The sequence below is a fragment of the Lathamus discolor genome, chromosome 6, assembly GCF_037157495.1.
Source record: "Lathamus discolor isolate bLatDis1 chromosome 6, bLatDis1.hap1, whole genome shotgun sequence".
Classification (NCBI taxonomy): Eukaryota; Metazoa; Chordata; class Aves; order Psittaciformes; family Psittacidae; genus Lathamus; species Lathamus discolor.
The window spans coordinates 18,201,256-18,221,349 of NC_088889.1; the positions used below are offsets into that span (position 1 = coordinate 18,201,256).

General features: G+C 44.7%; 1 protein-coding gene and 1 long non-coding RNA gene across 9 annotated transcripts in view; one reads left to right on the forward strand and one right to left on the reverse strand.

Annotated features, from left to right (window-relative positions):
* The window catches only part of RGS6 (regulator of G protein signaling 6), a 276,150-nt gene that overhangs the window by 235,651 nt on the left and 20,405 nt on the right, over positions 1 to 20,094 (forward strand). For 6 of the 8 annotated variants that reach the window (XM_065683513.1, XM_065683507.1, XM_065683506.1 and 3 more), the window contains 2 exons: positions 261 to 447; positions 14,732 to 14,821. In XM_065683513.1, coding sequence (XP_065539585.1) covers positions 261 to 447; positions 14,732 to 14,821 — 277 coding nt within the window. Of the gene's footprint in view, positions 1 to 260; positions 448 to 628; positions 775 to 5,861; positions 5,941 to 14,731; positions 14,822 to 20,094 lie in introns of those variants that run through there. The other 2 variants (XM_065683510.1, XM_065683508.1) reach the window with 2 other exon arrangements.
* LOC136016396 (uncharacterized) lies at positions 12,603 to 19,822 on the reverse strand. Its single transcript, XR_010613594.1, has 3 exons — positions 19,439 to 19,822; positions 17,210 to 17,251; positions 12,603 to 12,695 (listed from the first exon to the last, which is right to left on the reverse strand). It is a non-coding gene; the product is annotated as an uncharacterized LOC136016396 (long non-coding RNA).

The following is a 20,094-nucleotide window of genomic DNA, read 5'->3' on the forward strand; positions in this document are numbered from 1 at the left end:
GCAGGGTGATTTGAATATGAATGTATCGCTTCTCTGTGTGTCACTGTTCTGATCTTAGCCAGAGTGTAAAGGTTTGGTGTAAAGTATATTACACCTCGCCCTGAAATCATGCTAAGTGGCGAGCCATGTGTGAATTTAGCTAGATGTGGGGTTAGGCTCTATATCTATGTCTGAGGACTCTGCCCAGGCATATCCACAAAGTCTTATATAGATTTCTCTCTTTTTCTCTTTTCCCCTGTTTTAATTTTTGCCTAGTACAGGTTTTGGTTGGCTGTCCAGGATCTCAAGAAACAACCTCTGCAGGATGTAGCCACCAGAGTGGAAGAAATCTGGCAAGAGTTTCTAGCTCCTGGGGCTCAAAGTGCTATCAACCTGGATTCCCACAGCTATGAGAAAACAAGCCAAAATGTCAAAGACCCAGGGAGATATACATATGAAGATGCACAGGTTTGGGTTTGATTTTATGGAATTGCTGCTAATAAACCTTTCAGTTTTACTGTGATATTCCAGTATCACATTGTCACTGCTCACTTGTAAGAAAAAAGAGACGCACAGTTTGAAGTGACTTTGAGGATATCTGTTCAAGCTGAGTAAATGATATTTTCTTTGAATCTGTCCATTATAACAGGCTAATGCTCCTCTGGGAACAAACGTTCCAAAATTTACAAGTCTGCAAGGCGCAGCAAGCTGGAAGAAGGGCTCATTTGGCAAATATTACCCAGGACACAATTAAAAGTTACTGTCCTTGTAATCATTTTTATCAAAAGCATGTAGTAAAACCAACAACAAATGAAAAAAATCACTGTTCTTATATTGTCTTTAAATTGGTGTTCAAAGGCAGTTCTTCAAAATACTCCACTAACAAAATATTTCAGTGTCTGGGGAGATGTTGTGGACCACTTATACAAGGTTAAACAATGAATTTTTCAAGCCAGCATCAAATACTATCCTTTCCTGAACGCATCTTGCTCCTTTGGGCCAGCATAGAAGGAACGTGTGCAGAGTTTCAAGGTAATCCCCCGTGAACATCAGGCAACTTAAATGTTCTTTTTAAAGCTGAGAAACACAGGAGTATGAAGACATTCTGGCTAAGATGTAGTTTTTGCTTTGCAATTATACTGAACATGAACTTTTGCAAATTTGCATCACCTAAAAAAAACGATGGTGGCAAAATGCAGGCTAAAGCAGATAGGTGAATAGTGGGGGAATTGATTAAATTGATAAATCGAAGTACTGAGAATAAGATGGAGATTTAGACAATGAGTATTTAATCAGAAGAAGACACAGGATTTAGGCTTGAACTGAGCAGTTCACAGTGTAATTGCTATTCAAAGGGGAGTTGATGAAATCAAGCTGGAGCTCTCGCAGTTAGACTGCAATTTTAGCTTCTTGGGTTAATTTTATTTTTGAAGGATTTTTATGCTGATGGATGTCCTCAGTTCAAGTATGAGGCAAAGGTATATCTTCAGGGCCAGCTATGGTCCTTTTGGAGACTGAAACTGTGCCAAGAGAGGAACTGTGCCAAGAGAGGATAGGAATGTGAAAGGTGAACCCAGTTACCTTCTTGTGCAGTGGACACAAGAGAGCTCTAGTCGCTCTCCAAAGGGCAAGCAAGCTGTCTCTGACTGCTTGACCAGATAGCTAAGAAGGCTTTCTAACAAAACCAGGGAGAAACAGGATGCTGCTGAAAGGCCTAGTGCCCTTGTGAATTTGGAGCAACGTTGGCTTTTACTGGCTTCTCCTGGAGAGGGGATGTTTTTGTTTGTACCTCCACTTCACAGAGCCAATGTAGGTCCCCCTAGTGCTCTCTGTGTCTCCCAGGTATTGTCCTGGTGTCTCCCCCAGGTCAGTCCTGCCACACTGGGGGCTCTGTTGTCCATGAATCTGCAGCAGGTCACAGCCCAGCTGCCTTATCTTGGCACCCTGGCATCAGGAGCCCATTGGAGCTCCCACACATCCCACATTCCTAGGAACTCAACCAGACATAACCAGTCAAAACACCCCACTGTTGGAAGGAAAATGTAAGTGTTGTCCTGCCCTGTGTAGCTTTAGCACAAAGAGGAAAACAACTGAAACGTCCTTGTGAATAAAGAACAAGAAAAAAATTAGTTTACTGAGCAGAACATTCTTTGAATGCCTGCAGCTCTGAGGCACTAAGACTAAGAGGAAAGAAAAGGATTGGCTGAACTAAGAAAATGAAATTGCTGCTCCTGCATTGGAAAAATAGGAGAAGGTGAAGCTGACCTGGGAGACCTGCAAAATGCCAGTTCTGTATAAAAAGTGCTGGAAATGAACACACTGCTGTGCTTGGGAAGGGGAAAGTGTAGCAGAACACAGTCTACAAAGGATTGTCTGTTATCAGGTGCTTAACAGTCTACATCGATATGCTGCTTTGTACAACTTTGGCTCCTAGCCTCAAGGAGCTCTTCCAGATGATGGATGACCATCTGGTATGGCAACTGGCCTGGAATAAAACAAGGAGAGAAGGGGGCTTCCAACAGACCACGCCTCTCGCTTAAGATCTCTTCATCCCAAGGCCACTCTGGAGGGAAATTGATTCCTGTATTACAGAAGCAAGTGTTTTGCAATTTCCCCATCTCAGTTTAAGATACTTAGCCACCATTGCTGCTGCTGCACCCTGCAGTCCTGCACCACTCCACTAGCAGAGAGCCTCCTTGTCTGGCTGCATCTCCTGCACATGCCCTTGCCCACCCTGTGTCCCACTCAAGTTGTGCCACCTCATCTCAGCTCCAAGCACAGCATGCTGTGCTGGGTTGGCCTGTGCTTGCCTCTCCCAGCCAGCTGGTTTGCTGGTGCCCCTCATTCTTCAAGCAGCACAGCCCCTGCTCCGAGTTCTGTCTTGATTGACAGCTGTGCCAGCTATCTTGATCTGCATCACCTTTTGTCATTTTAGTGCTGGACCCCTCTAGAGGCAAGCCTACCAATTTAGCTGATTATTTTCTTCTCTTAAACAACTGTTCACTGAGTAAAATATTATGATTATCAAACCATTTTCACTGGGGAGTAAAGCAGCTTTTAATACAAGGGGCACCATCAGGAAAGGTCAGTTCAATTAAACAGTGTACTACTTAGCAGGATGTAAGCTCCCACAGGAGTTATCAGCATCATTGAACAACCAATGTGGGGCCCTGCAATATGAAGCAGGCAGAGCCAGCTCTGAAAAGTAAATAGGTTTGGGTCCATCTGAATGTCCTCTTTTGGCTAACGAAGCTGCTGACAGCCAAAGAAATTCATCTTTGACATGGGATCCCAGAGCTGTGAGTGTGACAATTACAGCTCATCTGTACAGCATGTTATTACTTTTTAAACATGTCCCCCTCTTGTACCTTCAAGCATGTCCTTGCCTTCCCTGAAATGTCTTTCCGTCTTCAGAAAAATTTTAATTCTTTCCTCAGTGCCTTGGCATTGGGAGCTAGTATCACAGGAATGCCTTGTGTCTCCTGTAATGTTTGCTTATAGGGACATTTACTGGTAGGCTTCAGAGCCAGGTATGAGTAAGGTAAACCCATAGCTGTCTTTGGAATTACTTTCCTGTTTTCTTTATTATTTTTTCCTTTAATAGATAAAAACAGAGTTTTAGATTTACATTCCTTTACCTGAAGGAATTCCTTTACCTTACCAGGTCTTCTTTCTGTGGTGATGATTCAGGGAAATTCAGTTCTAATCCGGGCTCAGTTAGGGCTTTTAACTGTACTGTGCAGGTCCCTGGCTTAATACCAGATCAGATTTAGACCATAAAGCCAAACTCTGCTCAAACCAGAAGTGTACCTGGCCCAGATCTGAGTCATGGAATACTTTGGGTTGGAAGAGAGATTCAAATGTCGTCTAGTTCAACCTTCCTGCTAAGAGCAGGGACATCTTCAACTGGATGAAGTTGCTCAAAGCCTTGTCCAACCTGACCTTGAATATCTCCAGGGCTGAGGCATCTACCACCTGTCTGGGAAACCTGTTCCAGTGTTTCACCACTCTCAACATAAAAAATTTCTTCCTTAGCTATAGTCTGAGATTTAAGATCTGGGTCCAGTGCATGCTTTCAGCTGCCCCAGCTGTTGGTTCAGTTTGTTCTGGACTGTGACAGAGATATGAAGCCTTGTACGATTTATAAATGATCAGTCCTCAGTTCACAGTCTGCTCCCATCAGGAAGCATTGACAGAGCTTGACAGGATCCTCTTGAATTAAAACACAAACTCCCAAGTTAAGCAAGGATCTCTTGGAAGTAGGATTTCATATTCTAGCAAGAAGAGAAAACAAAGGGTGACTTTCTTCCACTGACTTTGTCTTTCCAAAAGTGCACAGGATGTGACAGCAAGCATATAGAAGAGTGTGTGCCTGGTGCCTATTCAGTGGGCAAAAGAACTTTTGTCTAGAGCAAAATCACAGCATGGAAGGAAAGCGTGAAAATAATAATCCATTGAGCATCTGTATCATTTTTCATATAAGAACTCAAAGAAACATTATTTCTATTTTCTTTAAGTCTCACCCAGTCACCCCAGTTGCATGGAGGTCTGTAAAGGACTGTGGCTAAGGATGGGGAATCAAGGTAACAGCAAAGCAGCTCAGGCTGCAATGCAGGCAGCAAGAGGGCATGGGGCAAACTCAGGTGCTCTGCCTCGAAGGAAGGCTCAAGTCCACCTGAGCCAGTACTGCTCACTGCTCAGAGACCTGGCACTTGTACTACAAGGAATTGAAAGCAATGCAGTGCTGCATCCATAACGTACAGATGGATGATATCCAGGCCTGGGTATCCTGGAGGCTTTTGACAGTCTGGACCTTTCTGCGAAGGTCAGGAGCTGCACGAGTGCTTCATCTTTATTCTCTTCTCCTTTGGCTTTTATTCTGTGGGACTGAAGGAGAAAATCCTTCCTTACACTGCACTCCATCTGTCTTCTCTGTATCTCGGTTACAGTGACTGTAGAAAATGCCTTCATGTGAAGCCTCCCTGTTTCTGTGTCTTTGTTACACACACAAACAAAAATGCAAACCCCTTCCCTTGTGGATTTCACAAAACAACCTGCAACCAAACAGAATCTAAAAACAGGAGCCCCACATATACACCCAGTAGAGCAATTTGGTGTCTGGAATGAAAATAGGGAAGTGATGGTGGAGGTGTGCTGGTGTGCCTGGTGCTGTGCAAAGCAGGAAACAAAAGACTTGAAGCAGAGCTCTATGTAAGAGCAGATACTCAGTGTTATTATTTTCTTGGGGTTTTCAAAATGTACATACACACCACACATCAGAAAGTTCTCCTTTTATTCTTTGCTTTTCATTTTAATTTGTGGTTTAGTAATCATGCTATATGAAAAATACCTAACATTCAGCCTTTGTCTTGCTGTTGCCTTTCTGTCTCTGAAGGCATCAGGGATCAAACTGCTGTCTAAGCTAATGTCCCTCTGTTACACATGGGTGGAAAAGGGCTAGGAAAAAGTCAGGAGCGAGCTCTGTCCTTGCACACATAGTGACAGAAGACAGCAGATCTCTCCAAATGAAAGATCATGGGAATGGGGTGACAAGAACAGTCAGCAATTCCCACAGGACAATAGTCTGCCTGTTATTCAGTGTTGCTCCTGCCAAGCTTGCTAGAATGACATGCACGAGCAGTAACAGTGCCTTATGTGCCAGACATTTCCTAACTCAAAAAAATACCTTTAAATGGATTACATGGGAAAGTCTCTAGCTTGCTTAAAAATTGAATTCAGCATTCAGACTCCTAGACTCTTTTGCCAGTTAGTGTGCACTGTGCTTCCTGAATGCAAGAAGCAACTGCATGTCAAATGCAGAACACTTCCTCTTCATGTGAAGGTCAGGAAGCAGCTGACACTGTTCTGTTTCTTCCAATCAGGGAGTGAAAGTGTTTGCAAGTGCATCCTTTTCTACGTGAGAAGCCAGGACTCCAGGAGTCCACTTCTCCTGGACAATGGGTGAATGTTCTTGTGGATGAATCGCAAACCCGTGTGCTGCAGGAATACTGTGGTCTTTAATTTTCCTGAGGGTTTATTATCTCTGAGAGTGTTCAACCTTCTAATAAAAAAAAAAATTAAAAAAAAAGCCAAACAAAACCTGGGGAGATTTATCAGCATTGCATTTTGCATATCCCCTTCTCAGCCCACAGCAGGTATGACTGTTGTGTGCTGTCAGGATGGGGCTCATTGGCAAACAGTTGTAAGTTTCAATATGCATTTGTAGCATAGATTCCAAGAGCTGGAGCTCAACCATTTAAAAGCAGTCTAAGGTGGTATTGCAGCAGATATCTTACAGCCAAAATGTTGATGAGGCATGGAAGACTCTTTATGCATCCAAGTAGGGCTGGTGGTCCCTATCTGAGCATACCCACCTTTACTCAGAAGCTGTCTGCTGCTTGTTTCTGTAGGGCTGCATCCTGCTCTGTCACTCTCTCCTGTGGGACACAGACTGCCCCACTGCAACAGAATTTCCTTTCTGCTGTGTGTGGGATTCTGCATGTTCCTCTCCATGAGCTTTTTGGCAGGATTTTCTCCAGAGAAAACAAAAAGAGGAAGCTGCAGACAGCCCTACAGGTGTCAGGGTGTTACCCGAAAACTTATGTAGTTACTTCTCATAGCTATACCACAGCATGTATAGGAGTGAAAGAAAAAAGAAGTCTTCCTTGCTGCAGTTCCTAGATATTGTTCATAGAAGAGATGCCAGTCCCTCACATGCCACACGAGGTTGTCCCCTCTTCCCAGGAAATCCTGTTTACTTGGGCTCTTTGCCAATAGCCAGGATTTGGTCCATATTGAGAGAATCAGCCTCTTAGCCACGATCGTTGTTCTCAAACCCTAAAGCTGCTCATATGGCGTTAGACTCCCAGCAGCCCACTCATGTCTCTCAGGATAGCCCTTGCTATATTTAGGACTAAATCCTCCTGCAGTTCCAGGCTGACCCCTTTGCCTCACCGTGCCTGCCATAGGTCCCCCAGCAGCTCTGCCTTCCCATTTGTATGTTTAAAGGTATGAAGCAAACCAGTTGTCTCATCAATTTACAGAGGAGCCAAAGCTAAATTTATGTGTTAGTTTTATCAATGCACTTTCCCACAGAAGATTTACATTGTGTTTCCAACTATGTATCTACAGGGCTAAACAAAGGATTTCTGTGTATTACTCAAAATGAGCTCTCATTGCTTACAGTTATCCCTCCTGTTAAAGCTCTTTCTTACATTCCTGTGCCTTCAGCCCTGTGTAATTTCATTTGTGGCCTGAAAAGAGGTTTTATGCTTTTTAGTTTAGCAGGGAGGTTAGTCTATATTACCATATAATTATTCATCTTTTTTTCCCCCTTTTTTTTTCCCTTAGTAGCAAAAGCAACTTGGTTGAGTGTGAAGAAAATGCACCAGCTGAAACTCTGGGTGTAAATTATTATGTCACTTAAATAACTTGAGAGTGGTCAAAAAGATACTGCTCAGATTTTCCAGAGCAATTCATTCTCAGGTCAAGACCCTTACGTGTCATTTACCAACCTGAAACATTTCTTTTTTAAACCATAAATCAAGGAAAGCCAAGTGCTCGCACAGCATCCAGAGCACCCATTTGCCCTCACCCTGCTAGATGGCAGTACTGCCAGGCACCAGAGAAGCTTCTGAAGGGGCTGATTAATGCATGCAGACAAGACAGCATTTTTGAGAAGTGTAAAATCCTAAATGCAGGGGCAAGAATAAGCAGATCCAGAGGCGTTCTTAGCAGGGCTTTGGAGCCGTTACAGGGAATTGGAATAAAAACCCTGCGTTTCTCTGCCTCCTCCGCCCCACTGGTGTTTTCCCATCAGGTTCAGTCAGGGGAAGTGTGAAGGTCTTTTCTTCTGCAACTTCTTCACTGCTTGCCTCATCTCAACTGTGCCTGCTACTTCAGCTCCCAGAGCTGGTGCAGCATTTTTTCCTGCTTTCTCTGAAGTGCATTGTCAGTAAGACTGAATGGCAATTGATCGTAATTGATCCTAAAAACTGTTGCATTCAGTATCAACACAAGTAACTGCTAAAGAGGAGTAGTTCTCTTTTCCTCTGGCTTTTTGGAAGACCCTGGTGGTGGTGTGGTAGAAGGTCTTGCTGGGCAGACAGGATTCCTGAGGATAGGTTGGGAAGAGTTCAACAAGGTGAATAGGATACATCTCCAAAAGCCCCTGAATACCATGTTTTGCTGACTGCAGCATGCATGTGTGCTGGCACAGGTTAACCTCACCTCCTCTGCTGCAAATGTCCATGCAAAGTAGAGGTGCCAACAGAAAGACATTAGGCTGCTGCCGAGTGTAATTGGAAGGTGGGGCAGTCACACACTGTGTGCTCAGAGAAGCGTCTCTCTGCTTTCTCCTTCCCACGTCCTCTTTCTGCTATACACACAGCTCTCCCAAAAGCAAGCCCCAGACAGGCTCTCAACTGGCATTCGTAACCATCCTTCCAGCGAAGGCCACAAGGTGTTCACTGAGGCAGATCTGCAGTAAATTCCTCCCCAGTGCCCACCATGCAGGTAGAACAAACATTAACATTCATTGTGGTTTGCTCTTATTTATTTAGTTGTTTAATCTACTGCTTTACGTTGCTTGTGAGCTTTTCTTCTAATGGTTTTGTCTGACATTCTGCAAATCTCCCTTGGAGTTGGCCAGACGGGCGGCTGCTGGTGTTCACGTGCTTGCAATACAAAAAGGTCTCCAAATCAGCTCTCACTAGTTTAATACCAGGTGTTGGTGATGGACTGAAGAGGTGTTCCAGAGCAATCCAAAAGATGTTAGTGGGATAGCTACAGCAAGGAGGCTTCTGACTATCTTATGAAGGGCAAAGTGGGCCCTTGAGGCTCAAGTGAATTTCAACAGCTGTCTACCTTTAGTGTAAATCCCCTGTAATGGGCTAAAAATGTCCTAAATGGGATACCTGTGTTTGAAATGATTCCCCCTACTTCCCATCATCAGTTAAGGCTGTTTTTAGGCACAAACAGATAAAACTAGTTCGGCAAGTTAAAATTTAAGGGTTTTCTGGAATATAACTGGTGTTCAGAGCTCACAATGGGTAAAATACAGGTGGGATTAGAATTGGATGTTTAACCATCAACACTCCTCTCGCATACATGATTCAGAGGAAAGAACCAAGATTTTCTTCTAAAAAGAACTGCTCTCAGTCTCTGAGATGCACTGGGTGCCTTGTGCAAGTCAGGGGTTGTTACTATTTTTCATCATTCAGTTTTTTTCCCCACATATTTTCGGGTGTTCTCAAGGTCCTTCTTGGATCCCACCTCTGCCCTCCTCAGGGTCACTGCGTTGTGACTGCAAGGGGGGAGGCAGGCTTGAGATTCTATTGCAGCACATTGATTTGAAGCAGGTGCCGCTTTGAGGCAGTTTCTGCTATCTCAACCACCTCCCACGTTCCCGTCTGGATTGCAAACTTTTTTTTTTTAATTCCTCCCCCTTCCCCTCTTGTCAAGAAAATTTACAGAGCTTGTCCTTCATCGCTTTCCAAAGATAGAGCTCGTGGAAAGAGAACAGCCAAGAGATGCTGAACCTTATTGGGGTTTATTTCCCTGCACTTAAGCTGTTATCTGTCAGGGGCGGGATTTCCTGGTGGTTTCATGTAACTGTAGAAAAGGGTGTTTTTGTGATTTACCTGGCTGGTTCCTTTGTTTTCTAGTTCACAGAAGTGACAACATTTCCTCCTTTAAATTTTACTCTTTGTTCTCCTTTATATATCTGGCAATGGCAAGTGGGATAGTTGTGCTGTCTGAAGTGATACAAGTCCAGGTACAGAGAAGATGCTCAGTGGACCTTGATAGCCCTCAGGACTGCTGCATAGTTCTTCCCACCATGGAGGAGATGTGAGTCAGGTGCATAAAACACAAAAGGGGTCTACCTTTTTCTCACAAATATATGCACTCAGACGCTGTTGCCTTGGTTCAGGGTCTGGGGAACAGTTCTGGGGATATTTGAGAGCAAATCTGCTCTGCTTGCAGCAGTCTTGTAAGGGAATTGCTTGCTTCCTGGTGATGAAATGCACTGTAATTACAAAAGCAGGTTATTGTGTCACCCTCCACATTAGACTGACATTTCCAAATGTGCATCTGTCCTCGCAGGGGATCACCAATACAGCCAGCACTCATCAACAGCACACTGTGTGAAGGACTAAGTGACCGGTCAGCTCAAAAAGCCAGCTCGCCAGGGCTTGCTCGCACATGTCAAGTCAGTCCCTGTCTTCACTTGCAGCTGCCACTGCAGTGGCCTGAGATGGCAGCTTGGGGCTCAGAGATAGCTGGCAAGGCTGTGGGGGAGACCAGTGGGACGTGCGATGCCTGTCAGCTCCTGGCCAAATCTTGAAAGACATTTTTTCTTTCCCCCTCTGCTTTCTATTTGGCGTTAGAAGCAGGGTGTTACCTTCTTTAATGGTTTACTAGATCACTTGGACAGTTCTGTTATACAACTGTTTTACATTTTTGCTTTTGCAATGTGACTCCCTGAAGGATTGCTGTCTTAAGGCTAGAGCAGGGAGCTGAGAGCCTGAGCCCTACCTGGGAAGTGGTACCCAGCAATAGCTGGGAGATGCTGCACTGTCTAGATGTAATGTATCTCCTGCTGTTGTGCAGATGTGGCACAAGAACTTCCCATGGCACTTACAAAGAAGTGTCACAGTGATAATTCTGGCCAGATTGCTCACACTGCAAGAGACTGTGATGTCCATAGCTGCAGCTGTGTCATCAAAAATTACACAAGTAGTGCATTTGCTTTGTGTATTCAGGGAGCCAGTAACAATGAGCTCTTTACCCTGTAATAAAGAACTTTACAAAATGCTGAGTTCTCTCAGCATAAGGATGGGAAGCCTCAAATTTTTTGCCAGCAGTGTCAGGTATGTCAGGGAGTGTTCATGTATATACAGTGCATTACTAGAGATGCTGGCTGCAGTTGGAGATTTCAGTCTTTTGGTGAGGTTATGCTCCCTCTCCACCATGTGATAAAGAGGAGGAGCAAAAGCAGCTTCTTGGTAAAATAAGACATGAGAGACCGGTGGGTCACAATGACTAAGTGAGTTAAAAATCCATGATAGAAGGGGACAAGCCAATTCATACAAGCTGCATAGAGCAGCTAAGTCCATGCACACACCTCTGTTTATATGCTCTGTTCTCAGGCTTCTGTGAAGAATAAGCTTAGTTCACAGAATCATAGAATACCAGGTTGGAAGTGGCCTCCAGGATCATCTGGTCCAACCTTTCTAGGCAAGAATGACCTAGACTAGGTGTTCCAGCATCCTGTCCTGCCAAATCTTAAAAAGGCCCAGTGTTTGGGAATCCACCATGTCCCTGGGGAGATTATTCCAATGGCTGATTGTTCTCATTGTGAAAAATTTTCCTCTTGTGCCGAGTCGGAATCTCCCCAGGTCTAACTTGTACCCATTACCCCTTATCTTTTTGATGTGACTCCTTGTAAAAAGGGAGCCTCCATCTTCCTTGTAGTCACCCTTTAAATACTGAAACATGGTGATAAGGTTTCCCCTGAGCCTTCTTTTCTCAAGGCTGAACAGATCCAGCGCTCTCTCAGCCTTGCCTCACATGGCAGGCTTCCCAGTCCTTTGATCATCTTTGTGGCTCTCCTCTGGACCCTTTCCAGCATGTCCACATCTTTTTTGTGTAGTGGGGACCAAAATTGAGCACAGTATTCCAACTGCTAGATCTCCAGTAGCTTTCAATGTATTTATAAAATGAGGAACTGCTAAATGCTAGCTGTAAATTCTCCCTAGAAAGCTGCAGATTTTAGAAAGTATAGCAGAAAATAGCTTGGTGGCGAAGAACAGTGTAGGCTAAAGATCAAAACAAATGTCCTAGCCACTGGCGTTTCCTGTCCCGCAGCTAGATTTGTTGTGTAACTGGGCTGAACACACACTGCAGCCACAATTTTAGCAGGAACCTTCATGGTGCAATCTCAGCGGGGATTTTGGCTGCAGCAATGTAAGCTGTCCTGTACTGTTGCAAATTGGAAGGCAGGCTTTGCTGACCTGAGCAACTAGCTCAGACTTCCAGTAGGTGCTTCAGAAAGGCAGTGCTGTAAAATAAATGATCAGAGTATCATTCGTGCCTCCAGTCCAGAGCTTTTTCAAAGCAAGCCCTTTGAATTCTAAGCAGTGAAGTTTGCTTCTGAAGCTATGCATGTCCCTCGCTTCCCCTATGCCGAGCCTTCTTTCTTCATTAGCATTCAAAGCCTAGGAATAGTTATTCCCTGTTTGATTATATCTTTGGTGAACCACTGAAAAGTAGCAGTGTTGCTGTTCAGTGATTCCAAGATGTGAAAAGCAGAGAAAATGTTTCATTCCAATTAGCTAATCACAGTGGCAGTTGGGCTGTGGGTGTGCAATAGTCCTGTTTCTCAGGGAAGGGCTTCAGTTAAGATGTTGGCTTGTGGTTTATTTCATCTCAGGATCGAAGTAATTTTTGCCCCTTCCCACAGCCAGATATTGAATTTATACTGTTTTAAGGTCAAACACATGAAGTCGTCTTGACATGAGCAAGAATGATAGTAATCACTGGCGTGCTGGCAGGTTGTATGGCCAGCCTGGAGTGTTCTCCTTGGCCTGCAAACAGCTCATGTGACCTGTCTGTGTGGCTAATGGATGTTATTTTCAGCAAATGTTGTAACTGTTTTTCAGGGCAAACTCAGTTGTCTGACCACAGATAAAGAAACCATTTGGAGTCCAAAGGCACTGAAAAACCAACAGTAAAATACATGTCTATCAAAACGTTAATCGAAGTACATCTGTCACCCACCACCTTACCCACAGCACCTTCCTGAACCCCCCAGCACTCCCTTCCACCCGCAGCCTTCATGTACTGGTTGCTGCAAGGGAGGACCGCTAGGAGGAGGAAGGCTCTGGAAACCCCCTAGGCTCTTTTCTGTTGATGTGCTACATGGTGGCTGCCTTATTTACTCATCGGTGTCCTCATAGTCCTGGAACAGGGAGGAAAAAGATTTTCAGGTATATAGTCATGTGGGGTTTTTCATTAGGAGGACATGGATTCTCCTTGAGACACCTTAAAAGGTAACAATACAGGTGAACTGGTTGCAATAAGGTTGGGTTTAAATCAACCAAATCCTGAATTTCTGCTAGATGAAGTATTTGAAAGAGAGCTGATATTGAAAATCTTTATTCACACCAAGGAATAGAAACGTTTTGACTACCATATCCGTTACATGCGTTATTTTCCCTCTCCTTGTCTTAGTGCGTACTTGGCTTATTCTGTCCTGAATAAATAAAGCAAATGACCCACAGCTGGATGTGAAATGTCATGGCAGTGCTGTAGGTGAGAAGTTTTTCTGCAGCAAGGAAGGGTGACAGTTGCTAAATTGCATTATTTGAGCATTTCTGTAGCAAAATCTTGTGCTATCCTTCAGCTAGATAGTGCTACACAAATGAGGAACTGTCAGGCCTAAAAGCAAGTATGGAAATTAACCAGTGAAAATTGTTCTATACCAGGTTCTAGCTCAAAGGATACATTTATGCTGTGTTGTAGGAAACCCAGTGGCAGTTATGCCCCTCTTAAGAGTATACTGAATAGTGCAAGAAAGCTGAATTAAGCAGTTCTGTGTATAGACAGGTCATCACTAATTACCCATGATGGCGAAGATAAGGGAATTCTGCTTGGCTTGTTAACACTGTAAAATAACCTATGCAACTTCAGTCTGGTTTGGCTGTTCTAAAGTTTCATGTACAGTGGCTTTAGGGCAGGAGAGAATATTTCACCTTGTGTAAATCAGTATAGATAAAATTGCTCATTAGCTCTGTAAAAGTGCTTCCCTGGGCAAAGTCTAAGAGAAGCACCCAGGGTGCCTGTTTTTCTCTTGAGTTCCTTTAGCGTGTTCTCAGTAATTATTTGGTCAAAGTATTTTGATTTTGTTTTCTTGGTGTTTGGGGTAATATCTATTGCAAATCCAGGGACAATTAGAAGAAGAGCTGACTGTTAAGGGATTATCAGCAGGAAAGCAAAACTAAGCAAGGAGATAGGTAGGTAGGAAAAGGGCAGGCATTAATTTCTACTACAAACACGACTTCGTTAGTTTGAAGGTGCACATAGTAAGTGCTCTCACAGCAAACTGGTAACAGTAGTTTGGCTAGGAGAAGAAAAGAGCCTATGAAAGGGACTCATCTAACATAACTTTATGCATATGTTATAGCCATCCACATCTGGTCTAGTTGTATAACCACCCTGCATAGTCACCAGAAATACAGGCTTTTGCAGGATGTTAACAGGTTGGCTTACTTTCAGTATGTATCTTCAGTGGAGATTAAATGTGCCCAAGTATCAGTTCTCTGTGAACAGGAAGGGAGTGCTGGGTGAGAGTTCAAGATCTGTGAGTGGTAAAATGAAACCTAATCTGTGAGAAAATTTATGGTGTTTATTTCTTCCTTCTTGAGATATCCGAGTAGTTTCAGCCTGGCTAGACACCTGCTTATAATCTGGGGGCTTCAGAGAGTAACACTGATTAGTATATAGTGTGTGCCAGTTTTGGGGGTGAGGGCCATCTCTTTGTTTTGTGTTCATACAGGCCCGGGCACAGCAGGGTCCTGCCCCAGGATGGACCTCCTGTACACTACCACAACATAGATAATCAATAATAGCAGACTTAATTAGAACTTTGATCGGTCTCTCTTCCTTCTAATTCGCTGTGCTTTAAATCCCTGTGATGTCTAAATGAGGTTTGATAACAATTCTCTGTTTCTCATTTCCTTCCATCCCATAGGAGCACATTTACAAGCTGATGAAGAGTGACAGCTATGCACGCTTCCTCCGTTCAAATGCTTACCAGGACTTACTGCTGGCAAAGAAGAAGGTATCTGTTGGAAAGGACGTGCTTGCATCTCTTAACACTTCTTGATTCTTGCCTGCTGCTTGCTGCTAGTGTGAAAATGAAAATATTGTTTCTTTCTTTGTTTTTTTTTTCTTTATTCAAGAAAGGAATGAGCACTTTTGTTTTCCTCACTGGGGGCACAGGGTACAGCATCCATATGCACAGCCTCAGTTTGAGTTTTGGGGAAAATATGGTGACCCAAGGTATAAATAATATGGAAAATGTTTGTCTTGCACAGCTGTTGCCCAAACTCAGTGCAGGCAATTAAAATTGTATTGCCTCTTCCTCATGACAAAGATGGTGTCTGGTATGAGAAGCAGAACCCAGCAATTATTCATTACTGGTCCAAATTTCACCCATTCTGGTTCTCATGTCCCTAGCCTCACCATGTGATCTTCCCTTTGGATGCCTTACCTATAGACCCCTGCAGTGATTCCCATGCTCCTTTTCTCCCTTTCCTTTGCTTTTGGCTCCCCAGAGATGTTTCCTTTTCCTTGGAGATGAGAACTCCCATGCAGTAATCGAGAATTCCAGCCACATTGTCTTACAGAAGAACTGGGTTTGAGCTCTTCTTAGCCTGTTTGGTTTCTGCATGTGCTCTGCCAGCACCATGTATCTGCCAGGAACCCCCAGGTCAAGGTAGGAAGGAAGTGGTTAGGTAGAGTTACGGCAGCTCCAGTACAAGTGTCCCTTCTTTCTGAAGGGGCTGGGAAATAAGCTACTTGATCTCTGCATTTGTGGCTGTGTTCAAATGCTTTCTGTGCCTCCTGACTTATTCCCATTAGTCTATGTGTCCTTCTGTGTTCATGTGCATGCATGTGCATGTATACATGTCCCACTTACATTTCCGTGACTATACACAAACTGACTGCTGACTCCTGCAGCCTGAGTGTGTGGTTTCCCATCACCATCTTCCCTGCTGTTTTTCTGTTGCATTCTCTGTGTGCTGGCAAATTACATTGCATCGGCACAATACAATGAAATCCCAGTGGTATTTTTGTCCTGATTGTCATTGTGTGCCCTAAAAGCATGCATATGGTAACAAAAGGAGACAAACCCCTCTTTTTGCTGTGAGTGGGACTGCTGGCAGGTGGATTAAGGGAAGGTAATGAGGGCAGCTGCTGGTCATCTGTTTCAAAATCTCTGGTTTGAGACAGCATAAACCAGTGCTGCTTACATTTGGAAAGGTTAGACCTGGCTTAGAGTTCAGAGGCTGTGGGAAAAGGACGTGCAAGGCAAAGCCCTTTGATGGTAAAAAGCATAAAAATGTTTGCCATTTTCCTATCTCTATTAGTTAATTGTTCCCCTTTCCCCATGAAGGAGCCCGTGAAGGTTCATGTGCCTAAAATCAGGAGAATTTTCTTCTACCAGCTGAGCCCATTCAAACCGGAGGTGGTTTGGGGGGGGGGGGGGTGTGTTTTGCAATCCTTGTTTCCTGTCAGATCAAGCCCTGGATGCTGACAGCATGACATCCTCATCCCCCTGCAAACTGCCGGAGGAGCAGGTTTTGGTGTCATGTTAACACAGCCATGAAAGTAAGAATCAAGTTTCTTTTCGAAGGAGCTGTGAGTGCGTGAGTAAACATGGCAAGGCACAAAAAAAGGCAGGAGTAGATCTGTGCAGATGCGCTGTTCACCAGTCTTCACACAATGTGGATAGGGAGTTGATATTACCCCAGAATCTGTGAGGCTCTTTGCAGTCACATTGCAGTGTGTTGTGCAAGTGAACATTTTGGAAACAGTTTATGTAAAAGACATGCTGACAGAAAGAACATGAAGTTTCTGTACTCTGAGCTGCATGGTAAGATCTTTGTTGCAGCTTTGAGAGGCATCCCTTTAAAATTCCTCTAAATAGCTGCAAAGGGAGGGAAGGAAGAGAGAAGCCTGCATGGATGAAGGATTTGGTTTAGAGCCTGCATAAAATGTCCTGGATTCACTGATGTGGGTAGAAATTCACTGCAGTTGCTTAAGACTTGATGAGTATATCTCTCTGGGGCATGAGTGTGTCTTGTCCCAAAGACATTATCTTAACATTGCCTGTATAGCACAGTGATATGGCATAGCCTTACTTTTATTACTGAAAATAAGTTCTGTCAAAAGCACAGCATGGTAGACTTGGGCTAAAGCAGTTGCTTGCACAAAGCAAACGAACCTCGCTATGGCTTGAGATTTACACATGAATATTTTGTGGAAAAGTTTATGTCATTTGGGATCTTTTCCCCTCCAGCAGTGGGTTGTGGCAAGGTGAGAGGGCAGGATAAAGGGAAAGGTTGACTGTGTGACTGGAGCCACAAAATCCGTGCACTTCCCCTGGTTTCCCCACTTACTTTCTTGTGTGACCTTGGGGAAAAGAAGGTTCAACTTTGCATACCTCATATCCTCTTCTCTGTCGAATGGGAATGATGTTAGCAACCTGCACAGTGGAGAGGTGGCAAGGCTTTATTAGTGCCTCAAAACATGCTTGACATTTTTGAGATTTGTGAGATACTGTAGGTTTGAAGAGTTACTTTTTTTCCACACTGTACAATAACCACAGATGTGGGAACTTCCCCTCCCTGCTCTGGGAGAGCAGTAATGGGGGGCAGGAAGGGAGGAGAAGTTATGGGTCAGGACTAAGATACAATGATGGAATTCTGAGGGGGGACCAGGGAGGATAAAAGGAACATATTGTTCACTCCACTAACTGATGCAAGACAGTGGACGTAGCCTGCATACAGACCAGCATACATGATTTCTTAATCCATTTTAAACTTTTTTTCGCCGTTCTTCCCAGTGTCATTATTACAAATAACCACAGCATTATTGGCCTCAGTCCTGCAGATTCATGGTGCTCAGCGGGGAACATGAGGTTGGCCTCCAGCAAGGGTGTGATTGGAAGCAGTGAGCTTCAGAGGGGGAAAGCTGGGTGTAGCTCCCTGCCTCACACAGAGGTCCTCCTCCCCTGCCAGGCTGGAGAAGAGGAGGGATGAAGGAAGAGCCCTGTCCTCAAGAGGAATGACTGTACACCAGGCCGGATTCAAGCTCAGTGCCTCCATGCCCAGTCTTCCCCCTGCAGCAGGTAGAAATCATGGGGCTGCTGAAAGCGGTCAGCTCAGTGGTGAAGGACTATCCAGATGGTGCTGAGATTCCAACCAACTCATTGTGGTTCATCTGTGTATGTGTGCAACACACCCCACTTGTGCTGAGCAGTCAAGTGTCAACCTGCGTGTAGATAATGCATGTCGCTGCAGACTGCAGCAGGTAATCACCACTGTGCTGCAACCCAGCCCTCCTCCGTGGTAGCCAAAATGGTGGCTGGCTATCCTTAGACAGCAGCAAACCTCAGAGTAAGTGCCATGACAAACCTCCTTACTCAAGGCAAGGAGGTGTTCAAGCTGGGTGATGTGACTGAAGAGCTGGGGTTTATTCCTTGGGGAAAGAGCAGCATAGATGAGTTAGTGCACCATGAAAGGGGCTGCACAGGAGCTTTGTTAATGGTGAAGGAGCAGCCAGACACATGCTCTGTTAGATATTTTTGAGGAGAGGGAGAGAAGGGAACAGAGAAGACCTCAAGGCACTTCTCATTATTCCTGTAAAGGTGAAACAATGACATGGGTGGGCATCTCTGCATTAGCTGAAGCAGCAGCTGAGCTGTCACAGCACCAGCATTCATGTCAGCCTGGCACAGGATGGCTTCCCATGATCCAGCCCTGCCCACAGGCAGGGAAGCATCCTGAAAAGGCTGCTGTGGCTGCAGTGCAGATGGGCTGCAAAGCCATGGGAGTGAGCCCCACCACATCAGTGGAAGAGCAGGTTAGTTTTGCTTGGTTTAGAGCATTGTTTTCCTCTCCAGCTGGTTCAGAGAAGGGTGAGTTTTCCATGGTCCTGCACAAAAGGGCACAAAACATGCAAAATACTGTTCCAGCCATTTGGTAGCACTGTACATGCCCTTTGCTTTCTCGCTTTGCATTGGTGTACATGTGTACAGGGAAGGAGAAGGATATTTTTGCAGACCTGCAGTGCAAAAGAACAAGCTTCTGGATATATTTTCCTACCCCTTTTCATATCCCTGGCAAAAAGTGTCAGCAACACAATGTCTAGGAGCTTCATGACATGAGGAGCAGGCTCCATTTTCAGCATAAACCTTTTGAAGCATTGCTTTTAGAATCATAGAATCATAGAATAGTTAGGGTTGGAAAGGACCTCAAGATCATCTAGTTCCAACCCCCCTGCCACAGGCAGGGACACCACACACTAAACCATCCCACCCTTTGTCCTGACTGCTTTATACTTCCAGGAGGGTTCCTACTGCAGATTCTGTTCCCATCTCGGTCCCATCAGGGCACACATGACCAGTTTGATTCGGTGGCAGGACTTGGCTTGAGTGTTATAAAGATGCTGAGCAATTTTCTTATAATTACTTTTAATAATCAATGCCAGCTGGTTTTCATAAGTTTTTTTTCTACTTACACTGCTCTGTGCCAACAGAATCTACACAAAGGAACTTGAAATTGGGATGGCTGGGTAAATAATTAATCATGGAAAACAGGAGAATTTGGAGGAGACAGTCAATAATTAGAGAACAGCTCCAAAGGGGTGAAGTCTATTTTTCTGCACCTACCTGTTCTGTGAGGTTTTAATCTGCAGCAGGAGTGGTTGTTTCAGGCTTTATCAAAATGCACATCCAGAAGCACCTAGGAGAACTGCTTGACCTGGCACGTACACAATTCTCTGCCTTTCCCTTCGTAGTTGCAGTGTGTGTTTGTGCAAACACTGCTGTGATGCTGCAGCAGGCACAGTCCTGGGGTCCTCAGCCTTGTCAGACAGGACCCCAGATATGTTCACAGGACTGAGAAAGGTCTGACTGAGGCTCTTTTCCTGTTTTCACTTTGTTATTTTTACATTTCCTTCCTCTGCTGTGCATGCAGCCACACTCCACACCTCCAGCCTCACTGGAGAGGTGCGGGCAGGCAGTTACCTCCACAGCAGGCTGCCAGCCAGGCGGTCTAGCAGGCAGGAAGAGCAGGGGAGCTGTGCAGCCAGCACCCACAGCCGCTGCCATTTAAACTGCTCAAACCAGCTCATCACTCTGCAGCCAGCCTGCCTCAGCTGCTTCTTATTTTACTAGAAAATGTCATGCTTTGACTCAGAGCTGGATGCTATGAGGATGAGCTTTCCACGCATCCAGCTGGTCCCAGCCTGCCATCCCCATGCCAAATGTGCAGGATTGCTGCAGTCTGTGCTTGCAAGGCGCTCTGGTGGGATGCTATCAGTGCT